Below are 17,239 nucleotides of genomic sequence, written 5' to 3' on the forward strand. Positions count from 1 at the left end.
GGTAATATTTACTTTACACCTGGAGATCCACAGGTCACTCCAGTAAGGAGGGAAAAGGCATAGACTTCAGCAACTTCAATCAAGGGGCTGTATCCACGTGTGTCCAACCGCTCTGGACTGGCAAGACTGCAGAGAATATCATAAAATAGAATGCGGCTCTCTTCATTTAGAACTTGAATTCCACCATCATTTGTTATCTGAAAGGTAAGGGGGAAAAGGCACAGACTTTTGAGTCAGCAAACACAAAGTAAACATTACAGTATCTCTGCATAGCATTTATATCAGATGGTATTCTCAGCAGAGAAATATCAGCTACAGTAAGTACAGTAGCTAGAAAAGTCAATTACTGTGAAGTTTGGATGAACTAAGTAGGGTAATTACCACTATTTTTCCAACCAGGAATTGCAAAGTTGCAGAAGGGTAGATCTATGAAGCAGTGGCTCATGGCAACCAATCAGCACTGAAGTTACATCTACAGTATAACTTGAATAGTATAAAATTATACAGAGCAGCTGATTGGTTGCCATGGGCCACTTCTCCCCTGGGTAACTGATTTTATCACTGCTTCATACATCTACCCCAGAATGTGCTCCATAAAGGGAACTGATAAAAGAGCAGTTTTGGCGAGCGAAGTTTGTCCATTTATAGGCTTCAGTTATGTGACTAATATTAATATCCTGCCTAGGTATCCAAAGCATTGTGCACTAGGGTTTCAGCATCATATGGTTATCAATGTCTGTCTCCTGACCATCTGTATTTCACCCTAGTTTTGAAGTGGGTGGAATTTCAATTAACGAGAAGCAAATCCTTTCACCGGGTTTCTTAATGAAGCAGAGTGTTTCAGTATTTTTTTAAATTGTGGGAAACAGTGACCTGTATGGAGGGGAATGGAAAAGCAGATGGTCTAGGACGTTCATAATGAACTGGAAGCAAGGGTATCAGATGTGTGTGTGTATATATGTATATATATATATATATATAGTACAGTCCGGCACTCACTCTGTGGTGTCATCCGCCCCAGTGCCTGTCCTGTTAGGCTGTTTAGGTAAGGAATGGAGACTGGCACTCGTAGGTCTTGTAAAACTTGTATTGAAAAAACAGTGGAAAGACAACCAACGTTTCGGGGCAGCGCCCTTTTGTCAAGGTGTATGTGTGAACAATGTGAAACAAAATGTGTTTTGTTTCACATTGTTCACACGTACACCTTGACAAAGGGGCGCTGCCCCGAAACGTTGGTTGTCTTTCCACTGTTTTTTCAATACAAGTTTTACAAGACCTATGAGTGCCAGTCTCCATTCCTTACATATATATATATATATATATATATATATATATATATATATATATATATATATATATATATAGTACAGGAATAAGCGGCACTCGGAGACTGATATTAATGGTGTAAACCTCGTGGAATATTTATTCCATGTGCAGCAGTCAAAACGTTTCGGAGCTCGCAGGCTCCGTCGTCAGTTGCAGAATAAGCACTATAAGTGCTTATTCTGCAACTGACGACGGAGCCTGCGAGCTCCGAAACGTTTTGACTGCTGCACATGGAATAAATATTCCACGAGGTTTACACCATTAATATCAGTCTCCGAGTGTCGCTTATTCCTGTACTATATCCCGGGGGGACATCCATCCTTCTGCAAGAAGGCACCGGAGCCGGTTACCTGTTGGCCTATTACCCAAGTCCTGAGTGCCGGCCTCACCACCCTATATATATATATATATATATATATATATATATATATATATAGCAGGGCAAGGAAGATATAGCACTCCAGGCGACTTGATGAAGGAAATACTCACAGACCAGTTAAGGTTCACTCACTGGTCTGTGAGTATTTCCTTCATCAAGTCGCCTGGAGTGCTATATCTTCCTTGCCCTGCTGTCTGTTATGCTATATGGGCACCCGGCGCTGATTTACTTATATGGAGAGCCGGATCCTGCTGCAATTATCTATATATATATATATATATATATATATATATATATATATATATATATATATATATATATATTAAGTTGAAGAGTGTGTGTGTGTGTGTGTGTGCGTGTCTGTTGCATTGTGGGCACACCGTGGCACTCAGAGCCGCCAAATTTGGCAACAAGGTACCTCTGGACCTGGTGGTGTGCACCTAAAAGCTGTTTTTGGTAAATTTCGCTTAGAAATGTAAAAAACACCAAGGTTCAATTTGCCTTAATTAATGATCTGGAAAAAAGATTGACGATCTGGGAAACCGAAGACAAAGGAACCTGAGTTCATTGCTGTCATTTAGTATGAATGTAAACACATTCTATCATTATGGTGAAGGCTTTCAACAATTGGGAATAATTTTGTTGGGGAAATACATAGACCACAAATCACACACACACACACACACACACACACACACACACACAGTACACCATATACGCACACACAGCACACTACACACACATATACTGTATATGTAGAAACTACACACATTTACACATTGGACAGATACACGCACACATACATAACACACCACAAGCAGTACAACACACACCCATAAACACTACAACACACACAAACACACAGAACTCACACACACACACACACACACACACACACACACTTATACCCTTTTTACACCAAAAACCCCAGATCCGACATGGCATTTGGAACATGGATCCAAGCAAAGTCGGATCCGGGATTTGCACCGCCTGCCTACCTGAAGTGTAGACGGAGGTGGCGCTTGAAGATGACATCATCTCCAAGCGCTGGGACCGCGATCACCCCCTGCCAGGACCGCTGATCATCAGCCTGGGGGCAAGCCTAGCACCAAATGAAGCTGCTGAGCTGCCCCCAGCCCCCGTGCACCCCCCGTCTGCGAGGTGAATGGATGCCGCACATGGACATCCATTCACCTCCTCCCTGACTCCACTGCTTGTCTGCAGAGTACAGCAGACAGCATGGGAGGCTGTGTGTGACCCCCCGTACAACCTCCATACTGACCACAGGACGCTGCGGTCTGGAGGTTGGGCTTCCCCCATTGATGCAAACAGGAGCCGGGTCAGATGAATGTGACAGGTAGCAGGTGGGATGAATGTGACATGTAGTGTGACATAGAGGTGCATGTCCCTGCGTCACCCCGCCATTTCTGTCCCTGCGTCACCCCGCCATTTCTGTCCCTGCGTCACCCCGCCATCTCTGTCCCTGCGTCACCCCGCCATCTCTGTCCCTGCGTCACCCCGCCATCTCTGTCCCTGCGTCACCCCGCCATCTCTGTCCCTGCGTCACCCCGCCATCTCTGTCCCTGCGTCACCCTGCCATCTCTGTCCCTGCGTCACTCCGCCATCTCTGTCCCTACATCACCCCGCCATCTCTACCCCTGCATCACCCTACCATCTCTGTCCATGCTTCACCCCGCCATGTGTCATAATGTGAATTTTGGCTCAATCCAGGTGGCATAATGTGAATTTTGGCTCAATCCGGGTGGCATAATGAGAATTTTGGCTCAATCCAGGTGGCATAATGTGAATTTTGGCTCAATGCGGGTGGCATAATGTAAATTTTGTCTCAATCCGTGTGGCATAAAGTAAATTTAGGCACTTTCTGTGTGGCATAATGTGAATTTTGGCTCAATCCGGGAGACATAATCTGATATTTTTGCACCAAAGGGAGACCATACAGAAACCAAGCAGACCACCCACCCAAAGGTGACTCCAGATTAAGTTTTACCCAAAGGTGATTCAGCACCATCAACTGGGAGACCGGAGGAACTACAGGTGGCAGCTGTAAGGTACCCCGAATACTAACTGTCTGGCCAGACATAAAAAACCTGGACAGTATAACTTAAATTTACTGCAAATCTAACCACTAATCCATAACCAGACTGTTAACCAATCCAGCCATTTTAACCACTCAACATACTAATATGACTGTGACTAACCTCAAGGGAAGAGTAATCTTTATATTTTAACAAACCTGCATACTGATTAGACACAACCGGTTGTGCTAAAATATTTTATATCTGCATGTATTTTTTTTTTTTTCTATATTTGTTTTTTAATTATTTACATGTATATCTGATATGGTGTATGTGTTTTTCATATTAGTGAGCAAATAAATTGCATGTACTGTTACCCCCTATATTGCACAGTTCTATTTTCTTTCCCCATCTGCTAGTTATCTCGGGGCACTGAGCTATCCCCTCCAGAACAGCAGCAATAAAACGGGGAGTGACAGTGTTTGCGTATCACATTAAGATCTGGTTTATCGGTTTTAAGTAAAGTCAAATCACTCACTGTGCAGGACTTTGCAAGTTTTTGCTTTTCTGTAATGTGAATTTGGGCTTATTCCAGGTGGCATGATGTGAATTTTGCCTCAATCCATGTTGCGTAACGTGAATTTTGGTTTAATTTATGTAGCATAATGGGAATTTTGGCTCTTTCCGGGTGGTATAATGTGAATTTGTTTGCTCATTCTGTGTTGCATAAGGGGAATTTTGGCTCTTTCCGCATGGCATAATAATTAAGGGGCAAGTGTAAGGGGGTCTACTACTGTTTTGCATAATGTGTATAAGGGGCATACAGCATGGTACACTACACTCAAGGACATGCCCCCTTTTGAGTGGCGGCAATCTCTTTTTCTGGAGTGTGCCCATAACTTCAGCCTCTAATTTCCCATACCTTACCCTACCCCCACTTCGACCATTGCACACACATATTTATACGTAGCACACCTCACACACTTACACATTGGACAGATACAATACAACACACCACAGTACACACACCCACATACACTACAACACACACAAAAACAGTACAACGCACACAAACACACAAAAATAAATGCATCATAGGTGCTAAATCTCAGGAGTGGATGTGGAATTCATCAACACACACAAGCTATCAAGTCAGGAGTGGTGCGTTTCAAACAACAACACCACCCCTGATTTAATTTCTGGCATTGAGTATCAATGCAAACACATTCTAACATTATGGTGGAGGTTTTAATAAATTACAATCTTGAGCCATAAATGCAGCATAAGACAACATTTTACAGCAAATAAAAAAAAAAAAAAAACAAGGTTGTACCGGGCAACGCCGGGCGGGTGATGATGGCATGACTATGAAAAAATGTACATTCCTGGTACACTGACCTGGCATTGTGACTGATTTTTAATGAAGAGGACTTGTACTTCGAACAATGACTAAAATGGTAGAATAAATGGACTGCTGCTGTTTGCACAGAATGTGAAGGTAATGAAATGTGAAGAGACAAAATACCTTTTCCAAGATGTTTATTGTGGCACCAAGTTGCTCTTGTGAGAATTCAGCTCCTGCCTTATTGTTAAGGGTCTGAAGAACCCTATTTAGAATGTCCTCATCATAGGGCTGATGGAGTTGGTCAAGTAACCCCCAGGTAGTTTGTGATGAAGCGTCTGACAATATGGTGATGTTGGCAGTTCCATAATTTCGATCTACTTTGGCACCTCCTGTGGGATTCTCAAGTAAAACCTGAAACCGCTTTGGATATGGATTGAGAGATGCGGTTTCTGGAGTGAGGATGATATCGAGTACAATATTTTTTTGTCCTGGCTCAAAGGTGAGTGTCCCCTCGGAGACTACAAAGTCTCGTCCTCCAACAGCTGGATAAATCACTGTATGTCCAATCACTTCAGATCTTTTCAGTTCCTGAAGAAAAAACGGTATAAAGTTAATATGCTGACGGATGGAATACTGATTGACGGGATCCCAACAACCAAATGTTGATGGACAACGTACCAAAATATACACACCACTAACAATCAAAATACCGACAAGTAAACCACTGGTAGGAAAAAAAAACAAAGACCCAACCACAATGCCAACAATAATAAATAATGACACAAATAATACAGAATACAATTTTCATTGTTTTTTCTCAAAACCGAGTTGTTCATACTTTAACATCCCAGTGGGCAAGTAAGATGCTAAATACAGAACTATCTCCCTCCAAACCCTAACTCGCGTTTGTACACAATGCCGATTTTCATGCAACTAACCGATTATCTGCAGAGTGCACGTGAGTACCTTTGCAATGCCACGTACAGTGAGATATTTAACACAAAATGATTGACAGGAATGAACCATTTGGAGGCAGTAATGGGGAGTGGCGGCAAGAACACAGACATCACAGTCATTTGGGAGGCATGTATCTGCCTTCAGCTGTGATCATCTGCAAAGGAAAGTGCGTACAAACATGAATTAGGCTCCATGGCCCTTATTCAGATCTGATCGCAGTACAAATTTGTTCTCAAAAGGGGCAAAACCATGTGCACTGCAGGTGGGGACAGATGTAACATGTATAGAGAGAAATAGATTTGAGAGTTATTTTGTTTCTGTGCAGGGTAAATACTGGCTGCATTATTTTTGCACTGCAATTTAGATTTCGTTTTCAACAAATCCCACCCAAATTTAACTCTCTCTGCACATGTTACATCTGCCTCACCTGCAGTGCACATGGTTTTGCAAATTTTGAGAACAAATTTGTACTGCGATCAGATCTGAATAAGGGCCCATGTACCTTACATGCTGTTACTCTCCAGCTGTTCCAGAAACACTATTTTATTTGGTAACAGGTTTGGCTCTTGCTTTATTCTGTGACTGATTCAATTTCTAACACGAAGGCCCTAAATAAAGGCCGGATTCAGTGGGACGCAATGCTGATTTAGTATGTAGTGGAGCCAATTTTTGCCACTGGGCATGATATATGTCTCACTGAATAATAGCAGAAAGGACTTATTTGCAAATTGATTGATGGTCAGGGACAATGTAAGAAAGGTAATGGGTGAGTGGTGATTTAAACGTAGGCTTGTCGCGATCATTCCTGTGGTGTGTCACAACTTGCGACTGCGATCCCATACACACTTACAATGTCTCTGGCATCTTATTTCCAATGCTGCCTAACTATAGGGCTACTCAGAACCAGAGGAGTAGCTACACTAGGTGGCACAGGGGTAGATGTATGAAGCAGTGATAAGGGAGAATTAATAAGTTGCCTGGTACTTTATCACCAGCCAATCAGCTCCTAACTGTCCCTTTTTAAACCCAGCCTGTAACTTAACAGTTAGGAGCTGATTGTCCGGTGATAAAGTACCAGGCACTTTATCACTTCTCCTCCCTTATCACTGCTTCATACATCTACCCCACAGTGTCCAGAGCAAGGGTATATCCCTCCCCTGTACTGAATTAGGGGTGTGGCCAACATATTGGGTATATTTAATTTTAAATAAAAAAATATTTTAAAAGTCTATCTATCTATCTATCTATCTATCTATCTATCTATCTATCTATATATATATATATATATATATATATATATATATATATATATATATATAGTGTGTGTGGCAGAGTCAGCATTGTTCCACATGAAGGTAATAGGGAACAACAGGATCAAGATTTAGAATTTTCCTAAAAATCTAATGTGAAACACAGTCTGCTAATTAACAACACCTGTCATTTCCTGTAAAATGTCTGTCCAGAGCAGAGGGTCAGCGGTGGCGTCAGTGAGACAGGCGCCAGCCAGTGTGCATCTGACATCAGGCTCGGGCAGGGTGGGTGTGAGCAGAGACCAGCCAGATCATCCTAGGTCCGCTGCCCACCTGCCTGCAATCCGGAGGGACACGCTAGCTCTGACCAACAGCACCACTCTGAGCGCACGGAGGCGCAGGTGATAGACACGCTGACCACGGCCATACAAATAGTACCATTCATTGCACTGGTATAAAACGGTGAATTAGAGCCATCCATTTGTGGAGATTGCCCTATGGTGACATTGACTGTATACATTACAGCTACCAATCCATTGGTGGCAAAAATTTAACCGTGCAAATAGTTTCTGGATGCTGGACCAAGAGCAGTGGCGTAGCTACGTTTTGGGCGCCCCCATACCGCCGTTAGGGGGGGGGCGCCCCCGACCCCCCCCCCCCCCCGTCGCCCCGCCGAGCACTCCTACCCCGCCGCCCCGCCGAGCACCCCTACCCCGCCGCCCATGCAAACCCCCCTCAATCCCCCGCAGACTTACCAATAGCGCTGGTCCTGGCGGCTCCGTTCTTCTGCTGAGGACCACCAGAAAATGGCCGCCCCCATACAGCAGACAGTTTCAGAGAACTGTGTGCTATATGCGGGCGGCCATTTTCTGGTGGTCCTCAGCAGAAGAACGGAGCCGCCGGGACCAGCGCTATAGGTAAGTCTGCGGGGGATTGAGGGGGGGTTAAACTATAGCACCGCAGCCCCCGGCGCCCCCACATGCACAGCGCCCCCCCGCGGTGGCGGTGGCTGCGGTGCTATAGTTACGCCGGTGACCGAGAGCACTTTAAATTTTAACGTGGAATACACAAATTATATTCTAAGTTTTATGGTTTATTTTTTATTCATATTGAGTTATTGTATCCCTTGTTATATTTAGTTTTTTAAGTGGCCACCTAGAATATATACATTTTTTATATTATTATATCATTCTATAAAATAAAAGTGATATACCATTGGGTATTATTAAAACCATTTGTGTGAGTGCATTTATCCATGGTGCCGTTATTTATAATTTAATATTAGCACATCAACTCAATATTTTTGGTTCTATATCTTTGCTCTATCTTTCCACTCGGACATAAATATTTTTATGCTCAGGTGTAAGGTAGTGTTGTGTACACTTGTACATAAAGAGGACTGCAGCTGAGTTACATTTAAGATGATCGATTAACATATAATTGTTTATATATATTCTAGATTAATTAATATTAGCGCCTAAATTAACACTAGAATATACTGTGGTTGTTTTGTTTGGGATTTGGTTGCTTGCAGGTCCGACCTCGAACATGGGCAGCTTACTGGTATGCGATATATTGATTGTAAAAGGACCACTATGGCTATGTTGAGTATGCTCGCATCTGCAGTATGAATTGCAGATGTGAGTGAAAGCACACCCCCCAGGACAGTATACATACGTGCACACATTCACATACACCATATTTGTTTTCCCATTTTTGGAAGGGGGGGGCACCAAAATCAAACTTGGCTCCAAGCACCTGGGATAAACTTACACTACTGGCACATTACAAGGTGCATGCACAGCACCTGGGCTTTGTAAAATCCAAGTGAAGTCTCTCTGTCTCTATATATACAGTGGGTGTGGTATGACGCTCTGACAGGGGGGATCCCAACGGTCAGTATCCCGATGCCGGAATCCCGACTACTGGTGCTCCAACAGGAGGACGAGTGCAAAGAAGCCCCTTGCGGGCTCGGTGGCTCGCTACAGTGCCACAGGTTCTATTCTCCCTCTATGGGGGTCGTGGATCCCCACAAGGGAGAATAGCCCCTGTGAGTCGGGATCCAACCTGTCGGAGCACCAGCAGTCGAGATTCCGACGTCGGGACTGTCAGTATCCCCCCTGTCCGAGCATCATCCGGCACCCATTTGCAGAAAAAAGCACACATCAGAAATAGAAGAAGATTGAAATAAAACAAATAAAAATAGGCAAAACTGCAATAAGAAGGTATTTACTAAAGTAAAGAGATAAGATAGAGATTCCGGTTCCTCCGACTACTGCAGCCGATGAAAGCTGTAGTTATGCCAAGCCATGAACAAGGGAGCAACAGTCCGAATCTGGCTTTGCCACCAACAATAGTGATGTACGTTTAAGGACTGTAGCAGACTATAACCTGGTTACCATTGGTTACAGATCCTTTTTAAATGTACCGGTTTCCATATATGTTCCATATACAGTATATGAAGATAAAAGAAAATATACTGTGAAATAAAAAAATAAAAAACAGGGTACTTGTTTCCTAGAAGGGCGCCCACGATTTTGATCTTAGGCATCGCAAGGAAAAAAATTGCGTCCTTCGCATCGCATGCGGCCAAAAAATCTCATGCGATGCGACCGACGCGATTACCGCGATTTTACATAGGGAACAATGTTAAATGGCCCAATTGACCCGATTTCACATAGGGAACAATGTTAAATGGCCCACAGACCCCAAATACCCACCCTGAAGTGTAAAATGGCCCCCCCAATTGTTAACGCCACCCCACGATCAACGTCCGCCGACCTTTTCATACCCCCACTATCCACATCGGCGTGGAGTTGAGAATAGAAAGTGTGGCGAGCGCAGCGAGCCACCCCGAAACGTGGCGAGGGGACGTGGAACACGCTCCCGAAGCGTGGCGAGCGCACACAGATTACTTAACATGTATTCCGCGTCCCCTCGCGGGGCTCGCTGTGCTTGCCACGCTTCGGGCTCGTATTCCGCGTCCCCTTGCGGGGCTCGCTGCGCTCGCCACGCTTCGGGTCCGGCGGCTCGCTGCGCTCGCCACACTTTCTATTCTCAACTCCACGCCGACGTGGATAGTAGGGGTATGAAAAGGTCGGAGGATGCGTACTGCCGCCCCTCGCGGGCTCGCTGCGCTCGCCACACTTCGGGTTGACGTTGATGGTGGGGTGGCGTTAACAATTGGGGGGGCCATTTCACACTTCAGGGTGGCTATTTGGGGTCTGTGGGCCATTTAACATTGTTCCCTATGTAAAATTGGGTCAATTGGGCCATTTAACATTGTTCCCTATGTAAAATCGGTAATCGTGTCGGTCGCATCGCATGCGATTTTTTGGCCACATGCGATGCGACAGACGCGATTTACATTTTACCATGCATTTCTATGTAAAATCGCGGCCATCGCATCGGTCGCATCGCATGCCATTATAATGGCACGCGATGTACATGCGATGCCCGCGATGGGCGCCGTTCTAGGAAACAAGTACCAAAAACAGTTTTGACCCAAATACTAAAGCTGAGTAACTGGCATATAAAGAGCATAAATACTCATTACAAATGTTGTATCAACAATGAGTTGCATTATAATGATATGATTCACAGTAATAAAATATTACAACGTTGTCGCTCAGGTTACAAGATATGGCATGGAAAGATTTGTCTGCAGCTTACCAATAGCATATATCCAACAGAAATGGATTGGGACGTATTAGGCTGCCTGGAAATTTGCAGGCTGATTACAGTTGACTTCTTGTGAGCAATGGCCACTCTGGATCCCACAGCAAAGAAAATCAGGCCACAAAGAGAGTCACTTTCAAGAACAATTATTTTGGCAAATCGAGTGCTGCCATTTATCAATGCGCCAGCACTCACATCATACAGCTCAATGAAGAAGTAGATTTCGGTTTCAGGCACCTGTAAAGTATATGGTGGTTACTAAACATAAACTACATAAACACAGTAATGATGCTCGGTATAGAAGATACATCTCCAAAAATCTGTATTTTCACCGTCATCCAGATGTGCATAGCTCACATCTACGCAGACAGACCCTCGCTGAAATCTGGACTTGTATTTGCATGCACTCATTTGCAGAATCAGTGCAATGTGAAATCATGCAATATATGAGCATGTATCTTCAACTCAATTAGCTCTTGTGCAGCCAACACAGGGGCAGATGTATTAAACCTGGAGAATAAAGTAGAAGGAGATAAAGCATCAGCCAATCAACTCCCAACTGTCATTTTGAAACACAGTTCATTGGTTGATGCTTTATCCCCTTTCCCTTTATCTCCACTTCTCCAGGCTTAATGCACTTGCCCCAGGCTGAGACAATCATCATGAGAACTGAGGGTAATTACTATTGAAGGAAAAAACTATATTCAGCTAGTTTAATAATCTCTCCAAATCCCCCCCCCCCTCCCTCCAAAAAAAGGGGAAATATAGGGGCATATTTATTACACAAATCTGCCATATATCTGCTTTATTCCTTATTTTCCATCACAAAATCAGCCCCAACTGGTATCAATAAGGGCATTCCAGAGGTTGGCACTGCTAACTAACGCCATAGTATCTTATGGGCTACAGATTGCAAATTTTACTGGGAGATGGATCCAAAGGATCCCTCCTATTATAGCTGCTCGCACTTGTCTGTGAGTGTTATAGGAGTGGGCATGTCATTGCAAGTGGTCATGTTCACGGTTAAAGGATGCCTTGCTGTTTCCATGGTGCAACCAATGGTGGTGTATTGGGATGCACCAATCAGCAGCAAGTACAGACATCTAATAGATAGGTATCTCAGGCCTTGCCCATTTAGCTCCATGGAAGATAAGAAGGTTCTATCAGCATTACATAAGCTTGCAGGGGGATACAATAGATGTTGTGGTGTGTGCTTTTGCGTTTTGTGTTCTTATCTAGTGCATTGGTATTACTGTTTTTGTACCCAGTACAAAACAGTGCAATTGCATATTATACCCTACTAGTTGCCAGCCCATCAAAATGACGGAACAACTTAACAGTGATGTCAGCACCAGCGGCTGCGCAGTGTGCTAGTCTGAATGGAGCAATACTTGATTTGCTCCATTGAGCGACAACTTGTGACCACTGGCATGCAAAACACTTGAATTCCCCCATAGAGATGAGGAGCAGCGTTACCCTTTTATTATAGAAGATATACATTAAATTTTAACAAATAACAATATAAAACAATCCATTGCAAAAGTCCCCAAATAAATGTTCTAACGATTCCCTATAGTTAGTAACACTTCCAGGAACACAAACTGTACATTTGCTCCCAAGCCTGTCACAGTTTCTCAGCACTGACCTTGTCGTCTTTTATTTCCACAGTAATTAGGCATTGTGTTTGGCCGGCAGTGCAGATGGTATATCCTGATACCGCCTGCAGTTCATTAACCAAGCTCACTTCATCCCTATAAAGTTCGACTAAAGTTTTATTAAAGGTCGCACGCCAGTAGATCTTCACATCTTCAAATGCCCTAAAGTAAAGAAATAAAATATAACCAACTGAATTGGAAACAGACAATTGTGTGTATCTTATGTGACAGAAACAAAGATGAACAAATAAAAAAAATGCAATGTTTGATTTATTTATTACCAGTTATTTATATAGCGCACACATATTCCGCAGCGCTTTACAGAGAATGTGTGAACATTCACATCAGTCCCTGCCCCAGTGGAGCTTACAATCTATATTGGCTACTACATTTACACACACACACAGACATTCTAGGGTTCATTTTGTTGAGAGCCAAGTAACATACCAGCATAATTTTGGAATGTGGGAGGAAACCCGAGTACCCGGAGGAAACCCACACAAGCACATGGAGAATATACAAACTAGGTCCATGGTGGGAATCGTACCCATGACCACAGCGCTGTGAGGCAGTAATGCTAACCATTACACCATCCATGCTGCCTTTGAAAGTGCATATCTTTATACTGGCTAGATAGTATTTTATTTTAATGCTCATGTTAAACAAACAAAATACGTTTTAAATAAATGAATTAGATTAACGAAAGGATATGATTGCATATGATGGTCATCTTACAATAAAGGATAATTGTACCAAAAAATGTTTAAATAAATTTTGTGTGGAAATAGGTGAGACGTTAACAAGATATTTTTACTGGTTTTCTCTCAACTAACCATCCAATGCAGATGAATGTGAAGCTCTAGGGCTGGGCTGGCCAAACCGGTCCTAGAGATCTTCCAACAGGTCATGGTCCGGTTTCGCCATCCCTGCTCTAAGGAGAAGGCCTAAATTCCCTATCACACATACATTCACACATATTAGGTTCATAGCAGAAAAAACAAGGTATAAGCAGCGCTTTCACACAATAAATGCAAGTGTATGCATCAATCTAATCATAAAATTTTTTTAATAAAACAATACATATAAAATACAATAATGGTAAAAAGCAGTAGAATTATTAGGACCACTGATTAGAGTATAGTCACCACCGATGTTGGGAAAACCTGCACTGATCTTGACAGCAAATGTCCAATGGGAAATAGAGGGAGTCCGTCCAAACGTTTTTATGTCACCTGGGGATGCTTGGTTGATGGCCCGTTGGCAGAAGTTGGTATAGCCAGCCCGGGAAACCTTATTTGTATAGGCAATCCGCTTTACAGGAATGGTTGGTCGGTCTACAACCTCACTCGTCAAAATTGAGGACAGGAACAGGATCAGATGATTTAGCAGGAATTCAGAAGATGATTTTGCAAAGGGTGGTGTAGTGGCTCTTCTCAGATGGGTGGTCCAAACGCACCAACGCGTTTCGCTGTGCTAACCCACAGCTTTGTCAAGGTGTATTCTACTGGTGGAAGTCCATGATATTTATACCTGACTTCCTGTATGGTAATTTGCATACATTATTGATGCATACACTTAATCCTTAAGAATAATAAAACTACGCTTGCTCGGAGATGCAGCAACATAATCAACTATATAGATTATACTTAGGAACATCATTTGTATATAAAAGAAACATATATTTATTGCATTAAAAATCTTAAGTATCTATAATGGTTCCGGGTCACCAGATGATGTCACTTCCTGGTGTGTAGTGAATTTCTGCCCCAATTGGATTAACATTATATCCTTAAAGGTGGTAGGTGTTCTCACTCAATAGTGCTCGTTTAAATATTAGACTTGCTTATCCGGCTTGGGGAGGTGTCTAAATATGGCACAGATCGTTAGATATATATCAGTATTGGTCCCCGTATTGTCACTCCGAAACCGGAAGTGACGTTACGGGTGTGGGAGCCAATAGACACTCGTGATATATATCTAACGATCTGTGCCATATTTAGACACCTCCCCAAGCCGGATAAGCAAGTCTAATATTTAAACGAGCACTATTGAGTGAGAACACCTACCACCTTTAAGGATATAATGTTAATCCAATTGGGGCAGAAATTCACTACACACCAGGAAGTGACATCATCTGGTGACCCGGAACCATTATAGATACTTAAGATTTTTAATGCAATAAATATATGTTTCTTTTATATACAAATGATGTTCCTAAGTATAATCTATATAGTTGATTATGTTGCTGCATCTCCGAGCAAGCGTAGTTTTATTATTCTTAAGGATTAAGTGTATGCATCAATAATGTATGCAAATTACCATACAGGAAGTCAGGTATAAATATCATGGACTTCCACCAGTAGAATACACCTTGACAAAGCTGTGGGTTAGCACAGCGAAACGCGTTGGTGCGTTTGGACCACCCATCTGAGAAGAGCCACTACACCACCCTTTGCAAAATCATCTTCTGAATTCCTGCTAAATCATCTGATCCTGTTCCTGTCCTCAATTTTGACGAGTGAGGTTGTAGACCGACCAACCATTCCTGTAAAGCGGATTGCCTATACAAATAAGGTTTCCCGGGCTGGCTATACCAACTTCTGCCAACGGGCCATCAACCAAGCATCCCCAGGTGACATAAAAACGTTTGGACGGACTCCCTCTATTTCCCATTGGACATTTGCTGTCAAGATCAGTGCAGGTTTTCCCAACATCGGTGGTGACTATACTCTAATCAGTGGTCCTAATAATTCTACTGCTTTTTACCATTATTGTATTTTATATGTATTGTTTTATTAAATTTTTTTATGATTAGATTGATGCATACACTTGCATTTATTGTGTGAAAGCGCTGCTTATACCTTGTTTTTTCTGTTTTTCCATATATTTGGGGAACTGACCACCCCCACAAGCAGCAGCTAACCAAGAGAACCACTCATATATAAGCGCTCTAAACATTAACCTAGGTTAATCACTTGCACAACTAGGTTCATAGCAGCCAGCCCTGCCAGTGCTATGGGTGCTATAGCTTATGCACAGAATTTTTAGGCCCCTTGGATAAATGAAATGTAAGCACCTCCAATCATTTAAAAAAGATGGCCCCCATTACTAGGATCCAGAACCATGTAACGTAACAGCATGGTTTTGGACTTTGAGAGTGTACACGGGAGCACTTAGGGAAACCACTGGTAAACACTGGGAAGACATAACGTTTATGATTCAGAGATGGATGCAAATCACACTTAATACCAACATTTGTGCAGATCTATTATTTGCCAAAGCACAATTATTCAGGAATTCCCTGTGGCATATGTGTAACCCTAACCTCTCCCCCAACCCCCCCCTGCAGCCTCACCCTAGCCTCTACTCCTGCTGCCTTACCCTAACTAACCTCTCCCCCAGCCATACCTTAACCTCTCCCCTAACGTTCCTTAACATTCCCTACTACAGTATTACCCTAACCTTCTCTCCTGCAGCCTTACCCTATTATCTCCCTGAACCTACATTCCTCCTGCAGTCTTGCCCTAATCTCTTCCCTAATCTTCTCTACTGCAGCCTTACCCTAATCTCTCCCCTAACCTTCTCTCCTGCAGTTTTACCCTAATCTCTCCCTAACCTTCTCTACTGCAGCCTTACCCTAATCTCTCCCTAACCTTCTCTACTGCAGCCTTACCCTAATCTCTTCCTAACCTTCTCTCCTGCAGTTTTACCCTAATCTCTCCCTAACCTTCTCTACTGCAGCCTTACCCTAATCTCTCCCTAACCTTCTCTACTGCAGCCTTTCCCTAATCTCTCCCTAACCTTCTCTCCTGCAGTTTTACCCTAATCTCTCCCTAACCTTTTCTACTGCAGCTTTATTCTAATCTCTCCCTAACCTTCTCTACTGCAGCCTTACCCTAATCTCTCCCTTAACCTTCCCTTCTGCAGTCTTAGACTAACCTTCTCTCCTGTAGTCTTACACTAACCTCTATCTTAACCTTCTCTCCTGAAGTCAAACCCTAACCTTCCCTCCTGCAGTCTTACACTTACCTCTACCTTAACCTTCCCTCCTGCAGTCGTACCCTAACCTTCCCTCCTGAAGTCTTACACTAAGCTCTCCACAAACCCTAGCCTCCCCTCCTGTAGACTTACCCTAACCTTTCCACTAACCTTTCCTTCCACAACTTATCCTATCCTCTCCTCTAACCTCCCTCCCCTCCTACAGCCTAAAGATGCCCACACAATTATATAATATGACCCTTTTTCACATGACTTTAACCCATTGGGCCAATAAACCATGTGAAAAGTGTTGTATCATATGAGGTTTACCTCCTATTCTGAAATAATACACCGTCCTGTGTGCCTCAGATTGGATCCAACTGGGATTATATACTTGCACTGTATGCAACGACCAAATACAGTGTATCATATGCACCCAGGAGCAGCCAGGTTAGTTGGCAGGGTAAGCATGCGAGGTCCGCATGTGATATCTCGCAGTAATGTATGGGGGCTTTATCCTAACCTCTCACTCTTCAATTCAGCTGCTGGCCAAGCATGGCATGCTGGGAGGATATTAGCTGCCTGGCTGTGAGTGGATAGACACACTAGAGATGCAACAGTAAGCTCCAAGGAGC

The 17,239-nt window shown here is 43.2% G+C and overlaps 1 protein-coding gene across 4 annotated transcripts in view; it reads right to left on the bottom strand.

Moving 5' to 3' along the window:
* Positions 1-17,239, bottom strand: part of ADGRV1 (adhesion G protein-coupled receptor V1) — a 461,586-nt gene that overhangs the window by 179,872 nt on the left and 264,475 nt on the right. For all 4 annotated transcript variants that reach the window (XM_083151800.1, XM_083151798.1, XM_083151797.1 and 1 more), the window contains 4 exons: positions 12,617-12,788; positions 10,966-11,208; positions 5,267-5,674; positions 13-197 (listed from right to left, as the gene is read on the bottom strand). In XM_083151800.1, coding sequence (XP_083007926.1) covers positions 13-197; positions 5,267-5,674; positions 10,966-11,208; positions 12,617-12,788 — 1,008 coding nt within the window. The remainder of the gene's footprint in view (positions 1-12; positions 198-5,266; positions 5,675-10,965; positions 11,209-12,616; positions 12,789-17,239) is intronic.

The sequence above is a fragment of the Crinia signifera genome, chromosome 1 (assembly GCF_055691185.1).
Source record: "Crinia signifera chromosome 1, ASM5569118v1, whole genome shotgun sequence".
Classification (NCBI taxonomy): domain Eukaryota; kingdom Metazoa; phylum Chordata; class Amphibia; order Anura; family Myobatrachidae; genus Crinia; species Crinia signifera.